Below are 13511 nucleotides of genomic sequence, written 5' to 3'. Positions count from 1 at the left end.
GAGGAGGGGAGAGGGGGAGAGGAGGGGAGGAGAGGAGAGGAGAGGAGAGGGGAGGGGAGGGGAGGAGGGGAGGGGAGGAGAAGAGGGGAGGGGAGGGGAGAGGAGGGGAGAGGGGAGGAGAGGGGAGGGGAATGCCATCGCTTCCAGGCCATGTTGTTTCTCCTCATTACCAGGCACATTTACTGACAGTCTACGACTGACAGTGCAGCAACAGTGGTTTGGGGCCTCTGTTGAATACATTTACATTCACATCCAGTCCCCATTTAAAGTAAGAGGAGATGCTTTCCTGGTGCCGTCAGGAGACAGACTCCTCCCATCTCTCTGCCTGCAGGGTCTTCCTGACTCCTCCCATCTCTCTGTCTGCAGGGTCTTCCTGACTCCTCCCATCACTCTGCCTGCAGGGTCTTCCTGACTCCTCCCATCACTCTGCCTGCAGGGTCATCCTGACTCCTCCCATCTCTCTGTCTGCAGGGTCTTCCTGACTCCTCCCATCTCTCTGTCTGCAGGGTCTTCCTGACACCTCCCATCTCTCTGTCTGCAGGGTCTTCCTGACTCCTCCCATCTCTCTGCCTGCAGGGTCTTCCTGACTCCTCCCATCTCTCTGTCTGCAGGGTCTTCCTGACTCCTCCCATCACTCTGCCTGCAGGGTCTTCCTGACTCCTCCCATCCTTCTGTCTGCAGGGTCTTCCTGACTCCTCCCATCTCTCTGTCTGCAGGGTCTTCCTGACTCCTCCCATCCTTCTGTCTGCAGGGTCTTCCTGACTCCTCCCATCCTTCTGTCTGCAGGGTCTTCCTGACTCCTCCCATCTCTCTGTCTGCAGGGTCTTCCTGACTCCTCCCATCCTTCTGTCTGCAGGGTCTTCCTGACTCCTCCCATCCTTCTGTCTGCAGGGTCTTCCTGACTCCTCCCATCCTTCTGTCTGCAGGGTCTTCCTGACTCCTCCCATCTCTCTGTCTGCAGGGTCTTCCTGACTCCTCCCATCCTTCTGTCTGCAGGGTCTTCCTGACTCCTCCCATCCTTCTGTCTGCAGGGTCTTCCTGACTCCTCCCATCCTTCTGTCTGCAGGGTCTTTGGAGGTCTTCTCATGGACATCAAGCGCAAGGCCCCCCACTACCTGTCTGACTACACAGATGCAGTGAGCCTGCAGTGTCTGGCCTCCTTCCTGTTCCTCTACTGCGCCTGCATGTCCCCCGTCATCACCTTCGGGGGGCTCTTGGGGGAGGCCACAGAGGGACGCATAGTAAGCAAACCCCCTCATCCACACCCCCTCATCCACACCCCCTCATCCACACTCCCTCATCCACACCCCCTCATCCAAACCCCCTCATCCACACCCCCTCATCCAAACCCCCTCATCCACACCCCCTCATCCACACCCCCTCATCCAAACCCCCTCATCCACACCCCCTCATCCACACCCCCTCATCCAAACCCCCTCATCCAAACCCCCTCATCCACACCCCCTCATCCACACCCCCTCATCCAAACCCCCTCATCCAAACCCCCTCATCCACACCCCCTCATCCAAACCCCCTCATCCACACCCCCTCATCCACACCCCCCCATCCACACCCCCTCATCCACACCCCCTCATCCAAACCCCCTCATCCACACCCCCTCATCCACACCCCCTCATCCAAACCCCCACATCCAAACCCCCTCATCCACACCCCCTCATCCACACACCCTCATCCACACCCCCTCATCCAAACCCCCTCATCCACACCCCCTCATCCAAACCCCCTCATCCAAACCCCCTCATCCACACCCCCTCATCCACACCCCCTCATCCAAACCCCCTCATCCACACCCCCTCATCCACACCCCCTCATCCAAACCCCCTCATCCACACCCCCTCATCCACACCCCCTCATCCACACCCCCTCATCCAAACCCCCTCATCCAAACCCCCTCATCCACACACCCTCATCCACACCCCCTCATCCACACACCCTCATCCACACACCCTCATCCAAACCCCCTCATCCAAACCCCCTCATCCACACCCCCTCATCCACACCCCCTCATCCAAACCCCCTCATCCACACCCACTCATCCAAACCCCCTCATCCACACCCCCTCATCCAAACCCCCTCATCCACACCCACTCATCCACACCCACTCATCCAAACCCCCTCATCCACACCCCCTCATGTAGACACGTGTGTGTTCTGACCGTGGTACACAGTGCACAGTGCAACACATCTGTCCGTGTGTCGCTCCTGAACACTGGAGGGCCGCGAGAAGATTAGCCGTTGCTACGGGAAGCAGCTACTAGGGATACTGGAGTAAACGACGTCCAAGAATAAACAATAAACATTCGTCCAGACTCATAAATAAAGAGAAAATCACTTTAATGTTGTCTTAATGTTGCATGTCAAATATTACGACACCTAACAGACTTTTAATATCTATGTGCATTTTCTCAGATTCTTGCTGTTCTTTAAGTGTAGTCTGTTTGTTTTGTTTTTCTTCCAGAGTGCAATCGAGTCTCTGTTTGGAGCTTCCATGACAGGCATGGCCTACTCCCTGTGTGCCGGCCAGCCTCTCACCATCCTGGGCAGCACAGGACCCGTCCTGGTGTTTGAGAAGATCCTCTTCAAGTTCTGCAAGTGGGTTTTTGTGTGCGTGGGTGACATGTAGGAACCAAAGCAGATGTTCAATCATGTCATTGTGTAGTCCAGGGCCGCCAGCCCTTGGTAAACGTCCCCCCTGATGGGCTCTGCTCTGATTAGATGTTTCCACGAGAGCAGCAGAGTGATCCAGTAGCGACCGACAGATGATGTTCTGTCTGATCCAGCTGCATTGACCCTTTCATCATCTATATTGATATGCAGGCGCATTACCAATGCCATCGTGATAATGGTCGAGATGTGACCTACATCTCTGGAGATATGATTCAAATACTCTGATTAAAATGCTCTCTAGAGATGTGATCCGAATACCCCAACCTCCCGCCGGTGATGTAATACGGAGCGTGGGATCGTCACGGTGATCGTCACGGTGATTGTCGCGGTGATTGTCAAGGTGATGTTCGGTGTCTTCTCCCTCCGCAGGGAGAACGGCTTGTCCTACCTGTCCCTGCGTGCCTGCATCGGCCTGTGGACGGCCTTCCTGTGTCTGCTCCTGGTCGCCACGGACGCCAGCTCGCTGGTGTGCTACATCACGCGCTTCACGGAGGAGGCCTTCGCCTCGCTCATCTGCCTCATCTTCATCTACGAGGCGCTGGAGAAGCTGATCCACCTGGGAGAGCACTACCCCATCAACATGAACAACAACCTGCAGAAGCTCACCCAGTACTCGTGAGTCCAGCAGGAGGCCCACGCCCAGACCAGTAGCTCCATGTTGTCTACCAACGTGATGAGATCAATTCCTGAGGTCACTGGAGAATGTATTCCACTCACTGTCAGATCTATTCAATCCAGTGCTTCTGTGTACCAGCTAACCGCCCGATAGCCCACGACAAGAGAGTTATTGAGTAGAAAGTAGACGGTAGTAAGAAAGGGAAGGTCTGGGATGTCTGCGGTGCGCCCTGTGTGAGGCTGGTCCTCCTGCTTCCAGGTGTTCCTGTATGGAGCCTCCTGACCCCAGCAACGCCACCCTGCAGTACTGGGACGACAACAACATCACGGCGTCCGAGATCTACTGGGAGGCCATGGAGGTCAAGGTACTGGACGCTCACTGGCCAATAGAGTAGTAACAAAGTAAACAGGAAGTGCCTTTTGATTTGGATGGATTTGAATGAATGGTGGTGCGGAGTAAACAGAGAGAGGGGTTTAGTTATGGAGCCCATTAAGTGGCATGCTCTCCCAGATGGAGATCGACAAGCGCAGGGGATTAAGGATATGTGGGCGGGATTAGGCTGGATTACCCATGCCAAATCATCGTAAAAGCACATTTTAGTTTTTCGTTCCATCTTTAGTGTATGACCCCTCCGACCCGCTTACCAAAAGTCTGTTGACACTTGTTGTCATGCTAAAATAATCCCAATATTGTTGTCCTTCACCTGTGTATGCCCGGCTGGTTTCGCAGGACTGCATAAAGAATAAAGGGGAGTTTGTGGGCAGCGCCTGTGGCCCCCACGGGCCGTATGTTCCAGATGTTTGCTTCTGGTCTGTGGTCCTCTTCTTCTCCACCGTCGCCATGTCTGCGTTCCTCAAGGACTTCAAGTTCAGCCGCTACTTCCCCACAAAGGTGAGGCGTGCCGCTCATCTGACCTGCCATTGTTTCAGCCGCTTGAGCTGGCAAACCAGTCTAAATGTGGTGCAGGGGGCCCTCTAGTGGCCATGAGTCGCTACTGCAGGATTCTCCTGATCTGGATCTGAACAGGAGTAACACTGACTGAAAACGAAACATGACGACTGGAATAACGATGAATGTACAAAGATGGTCTTCAGAGAGAGTGTTATTTGCCTCTAAATTATGTCCTTGCATCATCTTTTCTGACATTGCTACTTTCCCTTGCTTAGGTGAGGTCCATCATCAGTGACTTCGCTGTCTTCATCACCATCCTCACCATGGTTGTGGGGGACTATGCCTTAGGGATACCTTCTCCAAAACTGCAGGTCCCCAGTGTGTTCAAGGTGAGTGGTGAAGCCTAACTAACTACCAGGTAACCAACTATGCTCAGCGGTAGAGCATTTAACTGTGATTCAAATCTCCCTTGTACCTCGCTTTGGATAAAAGCACTGAATGAATGCATTATTGTAATGAGCAACAAACACCCTCTTGTAGCCGACCAGAGACGACCGTGGCTGGTTCATCAGCCCGCTGGGGTCCAACCCCTGGTGGACCGCCATCGTGACGGTCATCCCCGCTCTGCTCTGCACCATCCTCATCTTCATGGACCAGCAGATCACCGCCGTCATCATCAACAGGAAGGAGCACAAGCTCAAGGTACAGACGGCCTGTCGGCCTGTTTGAGTTTCACGAACGTGGTTTAGTTGTTTTTGGAATTGGGTTATGTACAGTTGGCCTTAATAAGAATATAGGTTTGTGTTTGTGCGATCATCATGAAGACATACGGAGCGTAGGTCATTTATAGAGTGTTTGATACGTGGGAGGGCTTCTGTGGCTGTGTCCATGTAATCTTTGCAGATTGTAGAACTTGAGAATGTGATGTTTTACACCCACACACACTACCCCCCCACACCCACACACACTACCCCCCACACACACACTACCCCCCCCACACACACACACACTACCCCCCCCCCCCACACACACTACCCCCCCACACCCACACACACTACCCCCCCCCCACACACACACACACACTACCCCCCCTACACACACACATACACACTCACTCCCTACAGAAGGGCTGTGGCTACCACCTGGACCTGTTTGTGGTGGGGGTGATGCTGGGTGTGTGCTCCCTCATGGGCCTGCCCTGGTTCGTGGCGGCCACCGTCCTCTCCATCTCCCACGTCAACAGCCTGAAGCTGGAGTCGGAGTGCTCCGCCCCTGGCGAGCAGCCCCGCTTCCTGGGGATCCTGGAGCAGCGCTTCACCGGCCTCATGATCTTCCTGCTCATGGGCTGCTCCGTGTTCATGACCTCCGTGCTCAAGGTCAGACTCCTCTCACGCCTTTCACCAGCTGGGTTTGGAGATCAGATCATTTGGCAGTTTGAGCTCCGGTATCTGAGTGGGAATACTGAACGGAGATGCGAGCAGTATGTGGTGAACAGATGATGTACAGTAAAGGGTGGAGTGGAGTGTGTGCTGTGTGTTAACTGGCGTGTCACTGATGTCCTCAGTTCATTCCCATGCCGGTGCTGTACGGAGTGTTCCTCTACATGGGAGCATCGTCGCTTAAAGGCATTCAGGTGAAACACACTGACACCTTTCAACACGCTGAAGTCTCAACACGCTAGTGTTACAGTAGTGCTGGCTGACACCTCAACACATAATGAGGTGTACTGCACACCCTAACTCCTTGTTTCCTTATCCCATTTCCCATGTTTCTACCAACCTGACCCCCTGTGCACCCTGGTCCAGTTCTTTGACCGTCTGAAGCTGTTCGGCATGCCGGCCAAACACCAGCCGGACTTCATCTACCTGCGGCACGTGCCCCTGAGGAAGGTGCACCTGTTCACCATCATCCAGCTCACCTGCCTGGCTCTGCTCTGGATCATCAAGACCTCCAAGGCTGCAATCGTCTTCCCCATGATGGTGCGACCCCTCCACCCCTCCACCACCACCCCTCCACCCCTCCACCCCTCCACCACCACCCCTCCACCACCCCTCCACCACCACCCCTCCACCCCTCCACCCCTCCACCACCACCCCTCCACCACCCCTCCACCACCACCCCTCCACCCCTCCACCCCTCCACCACCACCCCTCCACCACCCCTCCACCACCACCCCTCCACCCCTCCACCACCACCCCTCCACCACCACCCCTCCACCACCCCTCCACCCCTCCACCCCTCCACCACCACCCCTCCACCACCCCTCCACCACCACCCCTCCACCCCTCCACCACCACCCCTCCACCACCACCCCTCCACCACCCCTCCACCCCTCCACCACCACCCCTCCACCACCCCTCCACCACCACCCCTCCACCCCTCCACCACCACCCCTCCACCACCACCCCTCCACCCCTCCACCCCTCCACCACCACCCCTCCACCACCCCTCCACCACCACCCCTCCACCACCACCCCTCCACCCCTCCACCACCACCCCTCCACCACCACCCCTCCACCACCCCTCCACCCCTCCACCACCACCCCTCCACCACCACCCCTCCACCACCCCTCCACCCCTCCACCACCACCCCTCCACCACCACCCCTCCACCACCACCCCTCCACCACCCCTCCACCACACCACCACCCCTCCACCCCTCCACCACCACCCCTCCACCACCACCCCACCACCACCACCACACCACCCCCCCACCACCACCCCTCCACCCCCCCTCCACCCCCCCACCACCACCCCCCCTCCACGACACAGTCTGACTCTGCATGAGTAAGAAGGGCATACCTGACCCTGCAGGTGTTGGCGCTGGTGTTCATCAGAAAGCTGATGGACCTGTTCTTCACCAAGAGAGAGATGAGCTGGCTGGATGACCTCATGCCTGAGAGCAGGAAGAAGAAACTGGAGGATGCAGAGGAGGAGGTACCCCTGGGGGGGTGGGGGGGGGGGGTGGGGGGAGGGTCGAGCAGTGAGCTCTGTCTCATTGTGACAACGAGAAGTTGCCCAATGCTCAGTGTCATGCAACTGTGCTCTTTAGGATGAGGAGCGAAGCATCCTGGGGGAGCATGAGGGAGTGGTGCAGATGCCACTGGAAGACTATCCTCCCAAGTGAGTCATCGCCCTCCGCTGTGTTGTGTGTGCAGATCTGTTCTGCGGCCCTTGTGGCTGTAGAGTTGTGGTTGTTTGTGTGATAAGACGGGTTGTTTGTCTGGCTCTGCACACGCCAAGCCAAGGTCATCTTCTACACGTAATTTAAAGTATTTACATAAGTTACTCTGTAACCATGCATTAGACCACCCAGCACTATGCTGTGATGGACTAGTGATCCAGGCCTGTACTAATACTTCTGTGTCTGTGTTTAGGGGGGAGTCGGCTGAAATCAACCTGACTGATGAGCTGTCAAAAGCCTCCTTTGGAAACACCTGGAATGTTACCAACTCCAAAACTGACTGAAAAAAAAGTATTGAAAAGATATGAGTATTGAATATTATGTTGTAATTTTTATGTACTTAAAGGAAGTTCTCTTTTGACCAAATTATATAGGTGTGTCATTGTTTGGTAGAGTGGTTTCTGTCCAGGACACATTCTATTTTTAGCCTTGGGCCTTTTTTGGAGAGATAAAATGTTGCCCCATATCTTACCAATGTTTCTCTGTTCCATCTGTCATAAGCTTCCTTTCCTCATCTCTCTGATGCTGATCCCTTCAAGGTAACACTTGTATCTATGTGCCCTTGCTTGATCATCCTTTGGTCGGTGAACATTATTTTGAAATATAATTTAAATATTTGTGTTCCTTTTTGCATACTATGTGGCAGGATTGAAAAGCTTTTAATTCCTGTTTCCTAATGGGTAGAGACCACAGTTAAACATCACAGCTTATTTCGCCTCCAAACAGCCGACCCATGTGTCTCACACGTTATCATGTTCCTCTAAACATAGTTTATATCACAAAGAGACCACTGCTTTCCGGAACTGTCTAAGAACTGCCAAGGATTTTAGATGAATATAAACATTTACATTTTATTCATTTAGCAGCAGCTTGCATCCAAAGACACCAACAAAAAGGGTGTGATGAAAGTCCAGCACAAGTGCATTGTTTTTGCACAGTATTTCTGTGGTCAAAGCATGGTCTGCATTTACTAAGTCTGTATTTGCTAAACACAGGCATTTTACTGTCAGTGTAGTTACATTTATAAGCAATACATGCAGTAGTGAAGAATTAGAACGGATAGACTAGAACTCTGAATTAGAAAATGTCCCTGCATGTCATGGCTGCTATCATGTATGCAGCACATAGCCTGCAGTGAGTCCATGTGTGTAACCTGCAGTGAGTCCATGTGTGTAACCTGCAGTGAGTCCATGTGTGTAGCCTGCAGTGAGTCCATGTGTGTAGCCTGCAGTGAGTCCATGTGTGTAACCTGCAGTGAGTCCATGTGTGTAACCTGCAGTGAGTCCATGTGTGTAACCTGCAGTGAGTCCATGTGTGTAACCTGCAGTGAGTCCATGTGTGTAACCTGCAGTGAGTCCATGTGTGTAACCTGCAGTGAGTCCATGTGTGTAACCTGCAGTGAGTCCATGTGTGTAGCCTGCAGTGAGTCCATGTGTGTAGCCTGCAGTGAGTCCATGTGTGTAGCCTGCAGTGAGTCCATGTGTGTAACCTGCAGTGAGTCCATGTGTGTAACCTGCAGTGAGTCCATGTGTGTAGCCTGTCCAGTCCATGTATGGCTTTCAGTAGCAATGTCAGTAAAAGACAGTTCCCCTTCAACACTGAATATTCCGGATAACACAGCTGCTCAAGAAGGACATGCTATCATGTGTTAAAAGAACCGTATTTTCATTTGAATTGTCTCACGTAAGCCCTCTGTCTGTCAGCGGTCTGGAACATGTGTGTGATTGATGCCCATGGGTCTAAGGGATTTGATTAACGTGAAGGTGCTGCCAATGTAAAAGCCCACCAAGTTACACACTGGACAGCTGAGGGATTTACAGTACAAAGTGTCCTGCAACATTATATTTAATTTAACTTCTCTCACACCTCACACCCACAGCCTGCCCCACGGCCTGGAGAGGAGGAGAGGAGAGGTAGACAAGGGCTTGGACAGGAAGACTTGTGTTTGACATTACCTTTACTGTGTTTAAAACCCACCAATATTGTGTGCGGCCATTTTCCCATTCCTTCAGGGTTTAGTCTTGTATTTGGAAGCGTGTCCAGAGGTATAAAGCAGTGCTTAGTCATGCCTGCAGCTATCAGCTTCCACAGGGGCAGGCTAAATATGTATTAGATACTTTTTTTGTGTGTTTTTAAATGTCAAGTTATACCAGCAAGATGTAGGAATGATGGTGTTTTAATAGATGTGGAATCAACAGAGTGTTGGTGTTTTGAGGATTTTCTGCATCAAGAATCACATCAAGACTCTATTTTCAAGTTGTGTTTGTTTTTAACTTAACTGTATGTATTTTGTATGTTTTATATTTTGGAATATTATAATAGGAGTCTTCAATGTATCCTTTAACATAGTTGAAATGGTTTGTACAATATTGCTGTTCAAGATTATGAAAGCAAATAACAGTTAAAAAGCAAATACACATATTTATTGAGATATGTATTTCATGCATGCAGAATTAAACATGATTCTTAGTTGCTTCATTGTAGATGTGAGTAAAAAACGGATATGAATTAGGCACTCAGTGTTATTAATGATTATTTGCGATATGTGAACTCTGCTAGTGAGATAATATGTTCAATGGTGCACTTGACAACTTTAAATTCTAATTTTGAATAGCATCTTCACGCTTTACAACTTAAGGGAGATTCTGAAACAATAAGCGCACTAAATAAAGGTCCTGGCTTTTTGTTTACATCACTACAGTATTTGTTGTCATGACAATCATGCCAAAGTGTATGTTCTTATTTAATGTAGTTGTAGGTCAGTGGTGTAGTCTGCTGTGTGTAATGCGCAGGCATGCGCTCTATACCCATGAGAATCTCCTGTATGCCCACTATGAAATGAGCAGTGACACATGGGTGCAGGACAACACAGGGAGGAGATGGATCTGACGGCTGCCCCCTCCTTCATACTACACTGATGCAGACGTCTTTCTGTTTCAGTGCTACTCAATACTCACACTCCAGAGTCTCACACTAAGAAGTCATCGTTTTGGTGATGGGGCTATGATGCAGTTTCATCCCTAGAAATGAATGTGTTTTTCAGAAATTCAATACAAAATAATACTTGTGCAGTGTCTGCAGCAGGGTAGGATTTATGGCTACAGACACAAATGCAAAAGCTCTTTTTTTCTAGAAGGGCAAAATGTATAGTATATTTATATCAAAGATCATTTCAAATATATATTTTCTTTGTATAATAGACACAAAGATTTTCTTCACATGTAATTTGCTATGCTATCAAATAAATGTATTGCTTCATGTTAATGTACTTGTATTAGCAAAGTATTCTCCAATTATCAGATTTGTCTTGTTTCCAATTTTATTTATGTTTCAGAAATAATGTAATATGATCAGGGGGAAATATTGCTTTTGATCTTTGGGTTTGAACTTTGACTGAATTACCCCCTTGAATAAACGTCCTGAATTATTCTTATTAAGTATCTCATTTATGTATTGTACCTGAAAACTGTAAACGTCAAACTGAATAAATGTATATGATTGCATGTTCACTTCGTTTTTATTGACTTGTCTAGTAGTTAGGAGTCCTGAGCTTTCACCCATCATTGCTGTTACGTTTCACTACTGGTTTTCGTTCCTCTTTGAACAAAGAAAAAATGAATTTTAGATTCTTGATATGGACTTAGAAGACAGACAAATAGTCTCCAGTTCTGCTCAGGATATCTGGCCAGCATATGACTGTCTGAGATGTGGGATATAAAAGGATTTGAGTGGGCTGAAGGGTTTAATTCAACAGATGGTTTGACGCTTGTTCTGACAGCTCTGAGATGGACAGTGTCCCAAAGCATGTCATGGAGTTGGCTCATGTGAATACTCGTGTAGTTTCATCCATGCCAGTGAAACCTGAGCAGTGTTGACCCAAGCAGTGATCCCTACATGAGCATGTTGATTGACGCGTGTTCCCTCATCTACCCTTTCTGTGGCAGTACTGTACGCTGGGACATCTCATCATCCAGAATAACCAGGATTGTGACAAGTCCTTTAGGTAACTGTTTGGATTCCTCCGAGTTGACCCTGGAGAATATGCTTATTGATGTATGACACATTCAGGCCTTACACGACTGAAAAAGGAATTTCACATTTATATTACTGATCGTCAGAGATGGAAAAAGTTCACACATCTTTCACTCAAGTAGAAGAACAGACACTCACTCACAAAGACTCTGGTAAAAGTACTGACTATACTTTTTCACTCAAGTTAAGAAAAGAAGTATGGGCTCTGACATATACTTTAAAAAGTATATGTCAGAGCGTCAGGGCGTCAGGCGTCAGGTGGGCGTCAGGGTGTCAGGTGGCTGAGCGGTGAGGGAAGCGGGCTAGTAATCTGAAGGTTGCCAGTTCGATTCCCGGTCATGCCAAATGACGTTGTGTCCTTGGGCAAGGCACTTCACCCTACTTGCCTCTGGGGGAATGTCCCTGTACTTACTGTAAGTCGCTCTGGATAAGAGCGTCTGCTAAATGACTAAATGTAAATGTAAAAAGTAGCCATTACTACTACCGGTTTTTGTGTTTTAGTAAAAGGTTTTTTAGACAAATTGTGAAGTACTGACACCAGAAAAATTACATAAGTACAGTAACAAAGTATTTGTACTTTGTTACTTCCCATCTCTGCAACAGTGTAACAACAGTGTAACAACAGTCTAATAACAGAATAATAACAGTGTAACAGTGTAACTGTGCAATCACAGTGTAATTATAGTGTAATGAGTGTAACAACAATGTAGAAACAACATAATAAACATGTAATAACAGTTACAAGCAGCAGAGTGTAATAACAACATAATAACAGTGTAACAACATAATAACAGTGTAACAGCAGTGTAATAACAATATAAAAACGGTGTAATAACAGTGTTATAATAGTATTATAACAGTGTTAGAACAGTGTAACAACAGTGTAATCACAGTGTAATCACAGTGATTCACAGTGATTACACTGTTATCACAGTGTGATAACAGTATAATGGCATTGTAACAACAGTGCAAAAATTGGGTTAGGGTTAGTACACACATCCTTCACCCAAGTAAAAGTACAGATATTCATGTTTAAAAAGACTGGTAAAGGTTGAAGTGCTTTTTCACTCAAGTTAAAGTAAAGAAGTGTGGGCTCTGACATATACTTAAGTAAAAAGTTGCCATTACTACTACCAGTTTTAGTGTCACGCTGGTAACTGGACCTCACATCATATTAATACGTTAATACAAAAATACACTATAGACACTCAGCGCCTCCTTTGTGACATAGACAATTTTGAACATCTCCCGTATGGCCATGAGTGATCAGGTCTCTATTCTCAGTCATGTGGACATCGCTAACTCCCTCTGTCTCATCCATAACGTGGCCATTCTTCTTGTTGCCTTCTGCCTTGCTCCATGGTAGCTTCGTAGACTAGCTTACGTTTGTTGCGTGCGATAGCCAGGAAATAAAAAGAGCTGCGCAAAGATACATGCAATTATATTGATCATGCCACAAAATACAGATTAAAACTAAAGTAACTAGCCTGGATTAAAAATGTAAGAAGTAGAAAGTACAGATATTTGTGTAAAAAATGTAAGGAGTGAAAGTGAAAAGTTAATAAATAGTGAAGTACTGATACCAGTAAAATCTACATCCCAGCTCTGCTTATCGTAAATGTAAACACTATGAGAAGACCACAGATGTTTTATGATACAGTTGACTTCAGTATGCCTGTATTTCAAACTTCACTCCCTGTTTGGACCAGTCCATGTTGACTGTGAATAAGACACAGATTACTTTTCAAATGTCCGACTTGATACCATGTTAAATATTCAGATTCTGAAATGTTGTCTTTAACTGGGGCAAAAGTTTGTTCATACACAAGTCTTAAAAAAATTACGTTTCGTGAAGAAATCCAGTGCCAACTAATCCAGACCCAGTACATACATGAGGATATTCCTCTGTTGATCCTATAATTATTCTCTGTCTAATTACATTCAAACTGGGGTTCCAGAGAATATGAATTTAATGTGCTATATTAGGAAAGGAAAGTGAAACTAATGTATGAAACCTATGAACATGGGTTACAACCCATCTATAGACAAAATGTGTTCAATGCAATTCTCTTTAAACAATCTACGGAAATCATGAATAGTA

At 48.4% G+C, this 13511-nt stretch overlaps 1 protein-coding gene across 1 annotated transcript in view; it reads left to right on the top strand.

The window, feature by feature from the left end:
* slc4a10b (solute carrier family 4 member 10b) overlaps window positions 1-8649 on the top strand; it is a 35677-nt gene extending 27028 nt beyond the window's left edge. The window contains exons 13-25 of the mRNA XM_062458039.1: window positions 1032-1241; window positions 2480-2613; window positions 3058-3303; window positions 3563-3668; window positions 4034-4195; window positions 4471-4584; window positions 4736-4897; window positions 5320-5571; window positions 5760-5828; window positions 6001-6174; window positions 7009-7131; window positions 7247-7317; window positions 7572-8649. Coding sequence (XP_062314023.1) covers window positions 1032-1241; window positions 2480-2613; window positions 3058-3303; window positions 3563-3668; window positions 4034-4195; window positions 4471-4584; window positions 4736-4897; window positions 5320-5571; window positions 5760-5828; window positions 6001-6174; window positions 7009-7131; window positions 7247-7317; window positions 7572-7662 — 1914 coding nt within the window. The 3' untranslated portion in view covers window positions 7663-8649. The remainder of the gene's footprint in view (window positions 1-1031; window positions 1242-2479; window positions 2614-3057; window positions 3304-3562; window positions 3669-4033; window positions 4196-4470; window positions 4585-4735; window positions 4898-5319; window positions 5572-5759; window positions 5829-6000; window positions 6175-7008; window positions 7132-7246; window positions 7318-7571) is intronic.
* The last annotated feature ends 4862 nt before the right edge of the window (window positions 8650-13511 follow it).

The sequence above is a fragment of the Osmerus eperlanus genome, chromosome 3 (genome assembly GCF_963692335.1).
Source record: "Osmerus eperlanus chromosome 3, fOsmEpe2.1, whole genome shotgun sequence".
In the NCBI taxonomy this organism is placed as follows: Eukaryota; Metazoa; Chordata; class Actinopteri; order Osmeriformes; family Osmeridae; genus Osmerus; species Osmerus eperlanus.
This window is presented reverse-complemented; position numbering and strand designations above follow the sequence as displayed.